We start from the raw sequence: 13,379 nt of genomic DNA on the forward strand, positions 1-13,379 counted from the left end.
CTATTTTATCTCACGCTCCCCGTGATTTACCGCAGGGTGACCTTTCCTGCATTCACTCATTCCTGCACTGCGCTGTCGGCATCGTGTGGTGTGTCCTCCTCCTGCCCCGTTCCCGTTGCCAGACACCCCGTGTGGCTCAATTACAAGGTCATGTAGCATCCCCGTTCTGCCCCTCTCCATCACCCCCAGGTTCCCTTTGTATGGTTGTTATGCCCGCTGCCCAGCCAGGCTGTGTGCTGGGGACGCGGTGCCCGCTCAGCTTCGTTAGCACTGGGCAGGGATGCACGGCAGCAGCAGACACGGCCCTTTCTTTCCCTAACAAGGGGCCAGCTTCTGCAATCCCCTTTATTCATTGTTCTGCCGAGGCGAACGGCACAGACCCAATTCAGGCTGAGACTTTGAAAGTTCCCTTTCTTCCCCCCCCCTCCTGTCACATTTTCTTTTATCTAAATCCTCGCCTATGAAAGCCTCTATCGACAGCTGCGCTGGCCTTATCTCACTGGAGGGACCTTCGTGGGGCTCTCAGAGGAGATAAGACCTTCTTATCGGCCTCTGATGTCAGAGAAGGTGCCAAACCCTTCTGTCATTGGAGCTTTAGACACAGAGGGTGTTTTTTTTTTAAATTAAAGTCACAAAGACCTTGGGTTTATAAATAGTCCGATGGAGCGATAGGGCTTGGAAATTAGCAGGGTAGGGGGCGGGGAGGGAGGCAGTGGGAATGGAGCTGGGATGGAGGCAGGAGGAGGAGGATGGTGGGGACGCGGTGTCCCCAACCCTATGGGAGCAGGGCAGTGCCACCTCCTGCTCCCTGCACGCCCCTGGGTGATGGGTGATGACGTGCCCTGTGCTGGCACACCGCGGTGACGGCACCTGCTGGGGCCTCGCAGGCTCGGGGCCAGCCTTGTCCTTGTCCCCATCCCAACAGTGGAAGGAAGATGGAGCGGTTCTGGGGCCCTTTGCAGCAGCACCGTGGGGCTGTAGGGCCGGGCAGCTCCATCCTCAGCCCGTTGCCCTAGAGTAATTTGTGTGGCCGTGGGCTGGGCAGGGGCTGTGCGACTCGGGGCAGGGCAGAAAACTGCTGAGTGTTGCCTTTCTTGCCATGAAAGAGCCAGAGCAGCTTGAACTAAATCGGATCCTGCTGATTGGAATTAGTTCAAATGCAGATGGAGCTAACTAAGCTGGCGGTAAGCATTTGAACGGCGCAGCGTCCAATTCCCATCAGCTGATTCAAGGGCTTTTCTGGGCGGCATTAACAAAATGCCACCGAGCGGACAGATGCCCATTGTGCGGGGGGCTGATGGCCTCAGCCTGGTGCCAGGCTCGGACCCGAGCCACTCATATGGGATGCAGGGACGAGGTGGCTTTCTGGGCCGGCGCAGGGGTTGGGGTGATGTCCGCTGCCGTCATCCGGATGCTGACAGCCCAGGGTGGGGGTCCCATCCGTGGTCCCATGGCCAAAGCCATCCGCTGGGAGTGGGGGATGCAGCCGAGCCCGGTCCCGGTGGGACGACGCCAACTCCCGAGCAGTCAAGTGTGCTCAGGCTCTGAATAAGAAGCACTTCATTCTCTTTTCAAACTGTATAATTTCTGCCTGATTGTAATGGCATATTTTAAAATTACCAGAAATCGAAGCCAGAAAATGGATACGGCTGCTTTTACTGCGAGCTGCATTAACAAAGGATATGTAATGCGCGAAATAAAAACACCTCCCTGCCCCCCCTCCTCCTTTTTTTAAGACAGTAATAGGAGAAAATTGGTTTTGAAACTGAATAAAAGTCCCTTTCAGAGGAAATCATTTCTTTCAGGGTACCTTTGCTGAAAGTAAAATAGTGAATAATGAAAGGTGGTTACATGATTGTCTTTCATTTAGAGAGCGCTAGGACAGATGGAATCTGGGAGAAATGCAAGATTGGAATAATTGCATGGTAACAAGGCGCTTGTTGTGAAATTAGTATCTTAAGAAAGTAGTGAAAAAGGCTTTTACTCATGAATACTTCATTATTAGGCGAAAACAGCACCATTTGGGTTCTCCAGACACCTGCTCCGTGTGTGATGGCTCTTCCTCGCCTCTTGCTCCTCACACTTTGCTCTCAGAGTCTCCGTTCCTGAATTTTGCAGTGCTGGAGGCCACCATGTCCCCACCCTGGGGATGAGGCAGGAGCTTGTGGTCCCACATTGGTCAGCTCAGAGGTGGGCAGGAGTGGTTTGCTACCAGGTGGATGTGAGGGAGCGTTCCGAGGGGTGAGCATGGAGCTTGGTGAGCACCCCAAGCACCCCGAGCACCAGACTCTGTGATGGAGCTGGGGAAGCGAGGTACCCTCTGTGACACCCAGCCCTGACACCTCACACGGACCAGAAGCCGCAGTTGAGGATGGGTTTGCTATCACTGCCCGCTCTGTGCTCAGAGCTGCTGCCGTGCCAGCGGGAGGCATTCACTGTGGTTCCTGCAGGACGTGCTGTGTGCAGGACGTGCAATTCACAGATCAGTGGTGGAGGTGCCTTTGGCCTGACCCCTGCAGATTTCCCGGCAAGATTTTGGCACACCCCAGGACCCGAGCGGGATTTTGCTGCCTGCAGGCCGAATCCCTGCTGTGCATCCAATGGCTGCAGCTGTCCCCGGGAGCAGGAGGAGCTGCTCTGTTTCCTGCAGGAAGAGCAGAAAGCGTCACAGGGAGCACCAACCACCCACTGAGCCCTTCATATTTATTTTATAGAGCTTCATATTTATTTAAGGCTTCCATACTTATTTATTTATCTCCAAAAGAGCAAAGGCCCCTGCACAGTGGGTGCGAGAGCTCCCAGCCTCCATGCATGCAGACTTTGCCCAGCAGTGGGTGCGGGTGCACGGCCGGACCCCTCCCCTTACCACTGTTTCTCTTCTCTTGGCAGTGCACGGTGCGGCTGCGGCCGGCCAGGACTCCCAGACCATGCTGGCGTGCCTGCAGCGAACCCAGAACCCACCTGGGCAGCACCTGGCCTGTCCCAACCCCAACAAGGCACTGGAGCCACGCAAGTGTAAGTGCCCGGCTCTGCGGGGAGGGATCGCGTGCAGCGTCGTGGGGCTGATGGGATGCTCTCAGGTCTGGGATGCTCCAAGATCCGTGGTGCTCCAAGAGCTGGGATGCTTTGAGGACTGGGATGCTCTGAGATCTGGGATGCTTCAAAATCCAGGGTGCTTCCAGGCATGGGATGCTCTGAGATCTGGATTTCTTGAAGATCTGGGATGCTCCCAGATGTGAGGTGTTCTGAGATCCAGGATGCTGCCAGGATGCTCCCATGTCCAGGATGCTCTGGAGCCAAGCTGGTGCCTCGCTCTCAGCATCCCCAGGGCATGCACGCGCCGCTTGCTGCTTTGATGCTCCTTGTCTTATTGGAAAAGACATTTATTTAACTGATAATTAAAAAGAGCAGGAGAAGCGGGGGTGGGGGGCTGGGGGAGGAAGAAGACAAGATAAGCAAATTAAATTGGGTCACTGGGGCTGATAAGTGGAACTTCAGAAGATCTCATGCAACTGGCTGCAGAGCACAAGGCAGACAATGTCCGGTACCTGCTCACAGCTCCCAGACCTCCAGCCCCCACTCCCTCCTTTCTCTCCATCCCTTCCCCCCGTAATTACTTTCCCAGTTTTGCTGCAGCTCGCCTTCCCGACGAGCTGGCCTTTCAGATAAGCTGTAAACTAGTTACATTAAAATGGGTTCCAAAAGGTCACTCCAGTAAAGCACCTGTCTCTCCCAGCCTTTGTCTCTCAATCCAAACCATGATTAAATGTATATTTAATGAGCCTGCTTTAGGCAGGCGTGTTTGACCTCCCCGGCTGGGAAAGACGCATTAAGATTCTCAAGTGATGAATGTGTGTTTTAAAGAGGGGAGTGGATATTTTTCTGCTGGTCTCAGTTGGATTTTTAAACATTGCAGGCTGAAGACAAATCAGCTGCTAAAGCTCTGCTTGTTAGTGTGTGACAGCCCCTAGGCATTTGTTTAATGATCTGTATTTTCCCGGAGACGTTTTCCCCTCTACCTGGGCATCCTGGCACCACCAGCACGAGGTGGCACCAGCTTTGCCCAGGGGTACACGTGGGAGTTGGGGCTGTTGTGCTGGGGCACGGGGCGGATGGGACCGGTGACCCCAAGCACTTTGTGCCCAGGCACCATTGAGGTTTTGGCTCTCCGTAGGCTCAGTGAAGCAGGCACGGCCCGTGTGCTTGTGCTGAATCCGTGCTGCTCAGGTCTCTTCCCTATTAGTGTCTGGAAGGAAAATGAATGTTGCTCTTGTAAAATTATTCCTAATCCGTCATGCCTGAGCAGCAGCACAGGGCTGGCGTGAGGGCTGCGGCTCCCGGCGCTCCTTGGTGCCATGTGCTAATGAGTGGAGCTGTGCCCTCAAGGCCAGGACCTGCAGTGCAGGCTCCAGTGGGGTGCAGTGGGGATCCCAGGAGCGCAGCACCGGTTGTTCTGTGTTGAGTCCACTGTGATGCTGAGGTCAGGATGCACCCACATGTGCCTATAGTGCGCCCAGTGCATCCCAGGGGTGGCTGAGGGCTGGAGACTGTCACAACCCGTTTGGCATGATGTCAAGAAGCACCACCCCATAGCCTTATGTGGGGGATTCGGTGCTCCCTGTCATTTCCCATCCTGCTGACATGTCATTTCCCAGCTCCTGAAATGGAGAAAGTGCCAAAACAACACGGTCTGGGGAGCTGGAGCCTGGATGTGGTGCTGCCATGCAGTAAAGCACCCTCAGCAGTGACAGCCAGCCATGTCCCAAAAAGGGTCCCCAGCCCCAGGTCCCCAAACTGCATCCCTGGCAGTAAGGGTGGCTTGCAGAGCTGCCACCACGACCGGACCCAAGCAGATGGGGAGTGCACGGGCACTGGGGGCCCCTACCTCTGGGGCAGAACCACACTCTGGGGTTCATTCCCCCCGTCCTCAGAGCGCACAGCTCATGGACACGTTCCCCCAGTGTGCTTGCCGCTGGCCAGGTCACCTTAATCAAAGTTTAGCTGACCGTATGTTTCCGCTCATTATGGGAAAATACAGCATGTCTCTCTCTTCTCTGCCTCCTGCTATTTCAAATTAAATTGCAGGTGACATTCAGGGCCACGCATCTGGTTTTGAATACAATTTTCCCTTCTTTATTTATGGCACCTGCGGTAAGCGGGGCAGGGAGGAGCTCGTCCTGCAGTGCCTGCCTGGCTATTCGGACAAGATAGCATTTTCTTAAAACGAGACACAATTTAGAAGTGCCTCTTATTACTTAATTTGCTCCTGAGTATCTCAGTAATTATCTTTATGGGTCTTATTTCTGTCCTCTGGCATTGTTTCTGTCGATATTAAATGAGTCTGGCTCTCGGCACATCGGCCGTCTGGCCCAGCACCACTGTGAAATCCTATTACCCTGCCGGTGCCACTGATTAATTTTTGTATTAATTTCGCGTAGAAGGTGAGCGGATTCATTTTCCTGCCCATGATGGGAGCCAGCAGTCCCAGCACCCTCGCCCCCTGGTTGTTCCCTGCACCCCAGTCCCAGCACATGGTGCTCTGTGCTCTGGCACAGCTGCCTCCTATCATCCCACTGCATCCACTCTGGGTGATGGCACCATGATGCTCACAGCAGCGGCCAGGTTTTGTCACTGGTGTTGTGTTCTGGACATTGCACTGGGACGGGGCCCCACTCCAGCAGGGAGTAGGAGTTTTGGAAGGAGCAGCATCCTTCGGAAAATATCACGTCCAATTAACTCCAGCAGGCTGCTCCCTTTTGATTTTATTCCGTGTGCATTACAGGAATCCTGAGCTTTATTTAAATTATAAATCAAATAATACTACTCTCAGCTTGGCCAAACTCTTTGCTTTTCTCGCTCTCTGCAGCGATGGCTTATATTTAATTAAATGTTCCTTTCTGTGTGCCCACCTCCGGAGCTCACCGCGCTGCCGTCAGCTGGCTGGGCAGTGGGGGGCCGTGGGATGGGATCAATATTTAGCCAGGAGGGATGGGCAGCTCCTTGAGCTCTTAAGCTTTAGGACGTGAACTCCCATTGCAACAACTCTCATTGCGTTGCCCATTGCAGGGTTGTCTGGGGGCTCGTGGTGCTGCAGCCCTGGAGCTGTGGGATGCGAGATGCCCCAATGGACTGCAGGTCTGGCTGGGAGGGCAGCAGGCTCCATTCCTGCTGGATTTGTCCCAGTGGTGCTTTCTTGACCTGCTCATTTGTGGTGCTGACAGCTGCAGGCTCGTCTCGTTATTCCCAGCTGCCCCATTACTGCGGGGGAGTTCAGGCTGGTTGGAAAGGTTGCTCCACTCTGCATCCCAGCTGCAAACAGGGGGATATTTCCCTGGTTCCGCTCACTCTTTCTACCATCAATATGGGCATTGTGGCTGCATGCTCTCACCTCGGTCCCAGTACCCACCAGGTTCACCAAAACATCCCCGTGGGGATGCTTGGCTCAGGGTCCCTAGGTCAGTGCAACACCTGGTGTCACAGCGCAGGGAAGATGGGGAGGCCAAAGCAGTCCCTCTGAGCACTGCAGCCCCAGAGAAGGGGGATGCTGTGTCCTTGCTTTGATGCATCAGAGGGCTGTGGAACAACCCCACCTGTTTCTCGCACATCAAGAGCTTTGCTGAGCTGTGTTTTCTCCCTCCTCCTCTGCTCCCTTTTTATTTTTTGCAGATGCCTTTTAGAAAGATGAGATAACGAGTGCCATTTGTTTACCGAAGCCTGTTGTGGAACAAAAGGGGGTTGACATGCTCACATCAAATGCCACCTTGTGCTGTAAACATCACAGCTGTAGGGTCGGATGCTATAGGGACAGCTTTGTGCTGTTCATTGCATGTGGGTCCCAAGCTGTTTTTGGAGCATTCCAAATGTCCCTGTGCACTATGGGATGCACCCATAGCAACTCACCTCTGAGTGATAAAACTCTTTAATTGCATATGGAATCAAATCACATTGAATGGCTTCTCATTACACAATTCTACTTACACCAAGGGCATTTTCATTAAAGTAGCTGCAGCTAAGCTCTGCTTTTGTACACACCCATAAAATATCATTTTAATTTCATGAGGGGTTACACATGAGTGAAATAAGATTAATTCTTTCATTTTCAGTTTCTGGAAGGGATCGGTTAATGATGGTTCTGTGTATTTATATACGTGCCATAAAAAAAGAGTTCAATTAACTGCCATGCCCAAAATGTGCTGTTGACTTGCACTTTCCCTGCCAGGAAATGCTGCAAAAACACTTTCGATCGGTCACGTGTGCAGGGGGAGATGGATGGATGAGGGAGCTGTGAGTGGGCATGAGGTCAGTGTCCAGGTGAGACCCCAGGGATGGAGCTGAGCCTGAACCTTTGTGTGCGTTCAGCCTCTGATAACCCATCCAATGAGTGATTTTTATTTGCATTCAGACTTTTCCTCATCACTCTTTCTTTCTCAGCTATTGCAGGGCTTTTTGCTTTAATGGGAACTGTAGGAGCTTCAGGAGCTTTGCAGTGCCCTAGTCTCCATTGGGCACACCAGCCATTGGCATGAAAAGTCCAAGTTTTGAAACACATCTTATGTTAAAACGCTGTCATTGGCATGCACCTGGCCCAAGTAACAGTGAGGGGCTGGGGTGAGCTGCAGGGCTGTGTAGGGGTCCCTCCTGGTCCCATTGGTGGCTGCATGGTGGGATGGCATCAAGGTGGCATCGGGATGGCATCCGGATAGCATTGTGTCAGCCATGGGATAGCACTGGGATGGCATCAAGATGACATTGGGTCAGCCAAAGGAGTGGCATTGAGATGGCATCAGGATGGCACTGGATCAACCATGAGGTAGCATTGGGGTGGCATTGCATCAGCCAAGGAGTGGCATTGGCTTGGCGTCACAATGACACTGGGTCAGCAGTGAGGTGGCATTGGGATGGCATCAAGATGACACTGGGTCAGCCAAAGGAGTGGCATTGGGTTGGCATCAAGATGACATTGGGTCAGCAGTGGGGTGGCACTGGGATGGCATCGAGACAGCATGAGGGCAGCATCATGGTGTCATGAGAGTGACATCAGGACGACAATAGGGTGGCCTTGAGATACCACTGGGACAGCATTGGGGTGGCACCAGGATGCCATCGGATTTGAACTGGGGTGCCATTGTGGTGCTGTTGGGGTGAAACTGGGGAGCTGTGGTGGTGCCATTGGAGCAGCACAGAGGTGACATTAGCATGTCCCCAGAGCCAGCATCCCCACGCCTGCTGGCCACGGTGCCGCGGCAGCGCGCGGTGCTAATACCTCGGCGAGGAGACAAATAGAAAGTGACACATGTGTGTGTAGACTGGTATTTGTGGTGACGCTTTGACTGCAGATAATAAAGTGCTCGCCCTGAGGTGATCCAATTCAGCAAACGCCTCGGCAAAGCCGCGCGCTCCTTCAAGGGAGAGAATAAAGGGGAGGAAAAAAGGCCCGTCTGAAATGACATGTCAGCCTAAAAAGGGAACGTGTTAATGGATGAATATCTCGGGATGGCAAAGCCCTGCTCTTCCCTTTGTGCTTTGTCATGAATTTTGTTGTCTTTGCACATTACGGCTCCTGCGCGGCTGCCGCTCGAGGTTTGCCACCTACGTTTATTCAGATGGATTTCTCCAGCTATTATTCCTGTAGTTGTTTTTAATTTAAGACCTTGAAGCCGGTGCGCATTTTTCTCTCACCGGGGCGGCTCTGCTGGGGGAGGCTTTGTGCCAGCTGCCTGCAGGCCGTGGCTGGGGGCTCCCAGTAATGGGGACCCTTCAGCTGGGGAGCTCTTGCAGTTGGGGTGCTCCTGCAATGGAGGGGCTCCTGCAAACAGTGGGACTTCTGCAAGCAGGGGGTCTCATGCATGGCAGAGCCCATGCCAAGGGATGCCATGGGGCTGCCGTGCACCCCAGGCAGTGCTGGTGGGGGGCTGGGGACCACGCAGGTGCAGACTTCCCCTGCTGCATCCGCCACGAGGCGGTGGCCTCTGCACCACCCATCCTGGGGACATGATCACCATAGAAACCGCTGCACTTCAAAGGGTGGAAAACGGCAAAATCCGACAGGGAAGGAAGGAAGGCCATGTAACAAGGGCAGTGCCAGTGCAGCTCGACCAGGGCAGCGTCCCCACGTATCCTCACGTGTCCCCATGTGTCCCCCCAGTGCCAGCACGGTGCCACGGTACCCATGAAGCTTTGTCAACAGGAACTTGGGACCCCAGCATCAGGGGTTTGTGTATTTATCAACACTCACCACGCTTTGTTTGTTTTCTTCTAAGTGTTGTGCAAATATTTAGGTTTTTAAAATCTGCTCGCTGTTTTGCAGAGAGAGAAGGGGACTGCCGGTCTATTTTAGGAGCTTTGAAGTCGCTGTGACTTCCCCACTATGTGGGAGAAAAACACCTCATCCCAAAGCTGAGTGAGCTCTGGGCTCTTGCAGAATGGAATTCCTTTTGGGAGGAAGCAGTGGAGCCTCCCCGTGTCCCCATGGGGTGGCAATAGCTGGTGCTGGCTGCTGCTACCGCATCCCTGCCAAGCCCTTGTCCCCTCCGTGTGCTCCGATGTCCTGCTTGTCCTCTCCTCAGCGTGCTGGGAATGCCTGGATGCAGCAGGTGCTGTGCTGAGCATTGTGCAGCCAAAAGCAGAGCAAGAACACTGCTTTGGCTGGGGACATCCCATCACCATGGCACAGCTCCTCCAGTTTCTCTTGCCACTGGTGCCAAAGCGTTCCCATGCCTTTTGTCAGACATTTTGCACAGGCTTTTCCCTCGGAGCACAGCAGGGCTGAGGCTGCCCCAATCCATAAACAAAGATTTATTTCGGATTGCCGTGTTGTCGGGGCCCAGGTTTTAAATCTGTGTCTTGAACCGAATTTGGTGGCCAATTTGCTAAAGTAAAAAGTTGTTTAGCTGGAGGCGTAATCTTATAAGCCTATGCTGCCATTATAATGGCTTCTCATTTCTGCCTAGCTTTCCAATAATGCTTTGAGCAGAAGCTTGGAGTAATATAAAAAGCCATAGGATTATTACTGCGGGCGATGCATTTTCCATTTACAGTAATAAAATACTGAAGAAACAAAACAATTTAAAATTCCAATAAAATTCAAAACAAATCTTTGGCTGCTGAGCAGATTCAATTATTTAGCTGTTATTGAGTGCAGGCTGGAAAAATAGAGCAGGTCAGGGAGGGAGGGGGAACCCAAAGCTGGCCGTGCGTTGTCTTTATCTGGGGAGAAGGGGAGAGGAGGCAGCAGATGGCCAGTGGCACCCAGTGGGAGAGGCAGTCACCAATGGGAATCAGAACTGTGGGATCATAAAGGTTGGGAAAGACCTCCAAGATCATCAAGTCAACCTATCACCACTATGTCTGCTCATAGAATCATTAAGATTGGGAGAGACCTCCAAGACCTTCAAATTCAGCCATCGGACCATCCTCATCATGCCCGTGTTAAGATTGGAAAAGACCACCAAGATCATCAAGTCCAACTGCCAGCCCATCACCACCCTGCCCACTAACCCATGTTGTGCAGGTTGCCCTTTCAGCCATTGCTGCCTCCATCATCCACATCCTCTTCCTCCTCCCATGGCTGAGTGGATGAGCTGCTCACCACCAGTGCTCACCACGGGGAGCAGAGGGGGCTGCACCACATGCCCCACCTTCGGCACGACGGCCCCAAGGGTTCAGCTTCAAGAAGGGGGGGGGAGAAAACTGCCAGCGGCCGGCTGAGCGTCGGGCGGGCTGTCTGTGCCTGATGGGTGACGGCGGTGCTTCGGGAGAGTTTGCATCTCGCAGTAATTACAGCCCGTTAGAAAGCAGTAATTACTCTGGAGAGGGGGAGCCGCTTACCAGCAGCGCGCACGAGCGCGCCAGGAACCTCTTGGAAATTGGTAGCTCTGTAATTTTCCCAGTGGGGGTTTGGTGCGTCACCCTGATATGTGACAACACACTGAATTTGTGACTTGTCAAATCCAACCCAGCTGGTGCAAAGAAGGCGACAAAGGAGGCTCCTGGCTCTCCCTCAGCTAGCCGGCAGCCATGCGTGGGGCCATCGGCGAGCAGGGATGTGTGGGGCGATGCTGCTCCATCCATCCATCCCCCCTTTTTTGTTTTTAATTTTTTTTGCTCAGAAAGGAGTATTCTCCTCCTTCCCTCCGTGAAATGGGTTCATTAGGGATTCTGCAAGTGTCACCAGCTAATTAGTGTCATGTTAATTGAGCATTCACGATGCTGCCACCTCCAAGGACAGCAGTGCCGGCGTGAAGGGGAATGCAGATGCGTGGTGTTCATGGTGCTGTTGGGCAGGTGCCCCCTGTCCCCACCAGGTCCCAGAACTGGTCATACTGGGTGGGTTTGCCTAGCATGAGCAATGCCCATATTCTGCTGCTAGAAGCTGTAACAGTAAATCCTGCTCAAACACCCTGGTTTTAATTGGCTTAATATACTCGTTAATAACAGTGTCTATTTAAGACACCTGTAAAAAGCCCATAACATTAACTTAATGGGAGAAATGGCCGATGAACAGTCTTCCATTCTGCCTTTTAAATTACTGGTATGCCGTGTTAATGAAGAGGAAAGAGGTGGCCATCCATGGCCTCGCTCCCTGCGTCCCTGGGGATGTTCCCACTCCTCCATGGGTGTTGTACACCAGGGCCTAGGGGTGCGAGTGCTCCAGCATCCCCTAAGTGCTGCTTTTAATGTCGGGCATTGCTTTTGCAGGCACAAGGAAGGATCCCTGGAGGGCTGGGGCTCCGTGGTGGCACTTGGCATGGGGTGGGCTGAGGATGGCTGTTGGCTACCGGTCATGCTGGCAACTATTTGGGGCAAAGGCAGTGCTTAAGCCCTCTCCACACTAGGAGATGTGGGGATGTTTTGGGGAATGGGAAAGTGGATAGACCCATGAGACAAAACCTTGGGGCCCAAATCCTTTGCCTCCTTTTTGGCAGTGTCAGCAGTAACTCCATGGATGGAGGCAAATTCATGGGTACCGTGCAGGGGTCCCGACACAGTGCTGCATTAGGAACTGGAAGCCAACCTAGCCCCCATTGCATACATGTGCTGGCATGGACGTGCGCACGCATGTGCAGATTTTAAACACCTAATTTATTCCATCTATTAGATAGATTTTGTAGATTTAATCATTTTCACAGTTGGTGGCTCATTGGATACTCAAGATAAACTCCAAATGAAAGTATAATGGGTACGACAAATGAGTTTTCACACCAGAATGGCAGAAACTTGCTTGGGAAAGAGTTTGAAAGGAACAAAAATATATACATATATAATTTTTTTTTTTCTGCAGTAGCTTTTGCTGACTACAGTAGGTTACCACAGTTAATTTCACCAGTTTTGTTCATCTGTAAAATTGCATAAAAGTGACATTTTTGTGCTCATTATAGGAACTGCTGATTTATGGCTGGTAAATGCAATGCTTTTCCATTTTTGGTGAGGTTCTCGTAGCAGCGCAAAGCACCCATGAAATTGCTTGTATAATGTAGTTTAAATCCAATCTCAGAGAAAGATTCCCCCGTTGGGTAAAGTGACATTTCCATTCTCCACACCAGGTTTATTTTAGGCCACTTAGAAGTGGCTTTCTAAGCGCGAGGGGGCAGGTTTGTGCTGTGACCTCTTTTCTGTTGGGCGGGTGATCCAGAGAAGGAAAAGGAGGAGGAAGTGGAGGAGGAGGGGGTGAGGCTGAAGGACAGCCATGGGTCTTGGAGTGGGATTGATGCTGTGCTTTGCTCCCGCAGGCGAGACGACGGCACCCATGCATTCCCCACGCTACCCCAGCCCCGCCGAGCTGGACGCCTATGCACAGAAAGTGGCCAACAGCCCGCTGACCATCAAGATCTTCCCCACCAACATCAGGGTCCCACAGCACAAGCACCTTAACCGAACGGTCAATGGGTACGACACCACGGGGCAGCGCTACAGCCCCTACCCCGTGCACGCTGGCGGCTACCAGGGCCTTCTGGCCATCGTCAAAGCCTCCAGCAAAAGCGTGGTGAAGAACGCAGAGGGCAAGCGGACTAAGCTGTCGCCCGCTCAGGCCGGCGTCGCTCCCTACCCATCCTCAAGCACTTTAGCCCCAGGCCCCTCCTGCGCCGGCCCGCTGAGCTACCACCAGAAGCAGCTGGAGGGCCCCGTGCCTCCCACCGTGACAGTGGCGAGCTCGGCGCTGCCGCTGGCGGGCCGTGGCCTGGCGCTGCCGCCCTCCAACCTGCCCTCCATCCAGAGCATCATCTACCAGCTCAACCAGCAGTGCCAGGCCCAGGCCTCGCAGCCTGCCTGCCCGGTGCTGCCGGCCGCCCACCCCAGCCCGGCCAAGCACGGCGCCTTCCCCGCCATGGCCTCGGCCTACGCCGTGCTGCCCGAGTGCCGCAAGGGAGCCGAGCTGCCGC

General features: G+C 53.3%; 1 protein-coding gene across 1 annotated transcript in view; it reads left to right on the forward strand.

The window, feature by feature from the left end:
* The first annotated feature begins 711 nt into the window (after positions 1-711).
* FAM222A (family with sequence similarity 222 member A) overlaps positions 712-13,379 on the forward strand; it is a 13,714-nt gene continuing 1,046 nt past the window's right edge. Inside the window, exons 1-2 of the mRNA XM_031555910.1 lie at positions 712-3,015; positions 12,729-13,377. Of these exons, the coding sequence (XP_031411770.1) occupies positions 2,808-3,015; positions 12,729-13,377 (857 nt within the window). The 5' untranslated portion in view covers positions 712-2,807. The remainder of the gene's footprint in view (positions 3,016-12,728; positions 13,378-13,379) is intronic.

The sequence above is a fragment of the Meleagris gallopavo genome, chromosome 17, assembly GCF_000146605.3.
Source record: "Meleagris gallopavo isolate NT-WF06-2002-E0010 breed Aviagen turkey brand Nicholas breeding stock chromosome 17, Turkey_5.1, whole genome shotgun sequence".
Classification (NCBI taxonomy): domain Eukaryota; kingdom Metazoa; phylum Chordata; class Aves; order Galliformes; family Phasianidae; genus Meleagris; species Meleagris gallopavo.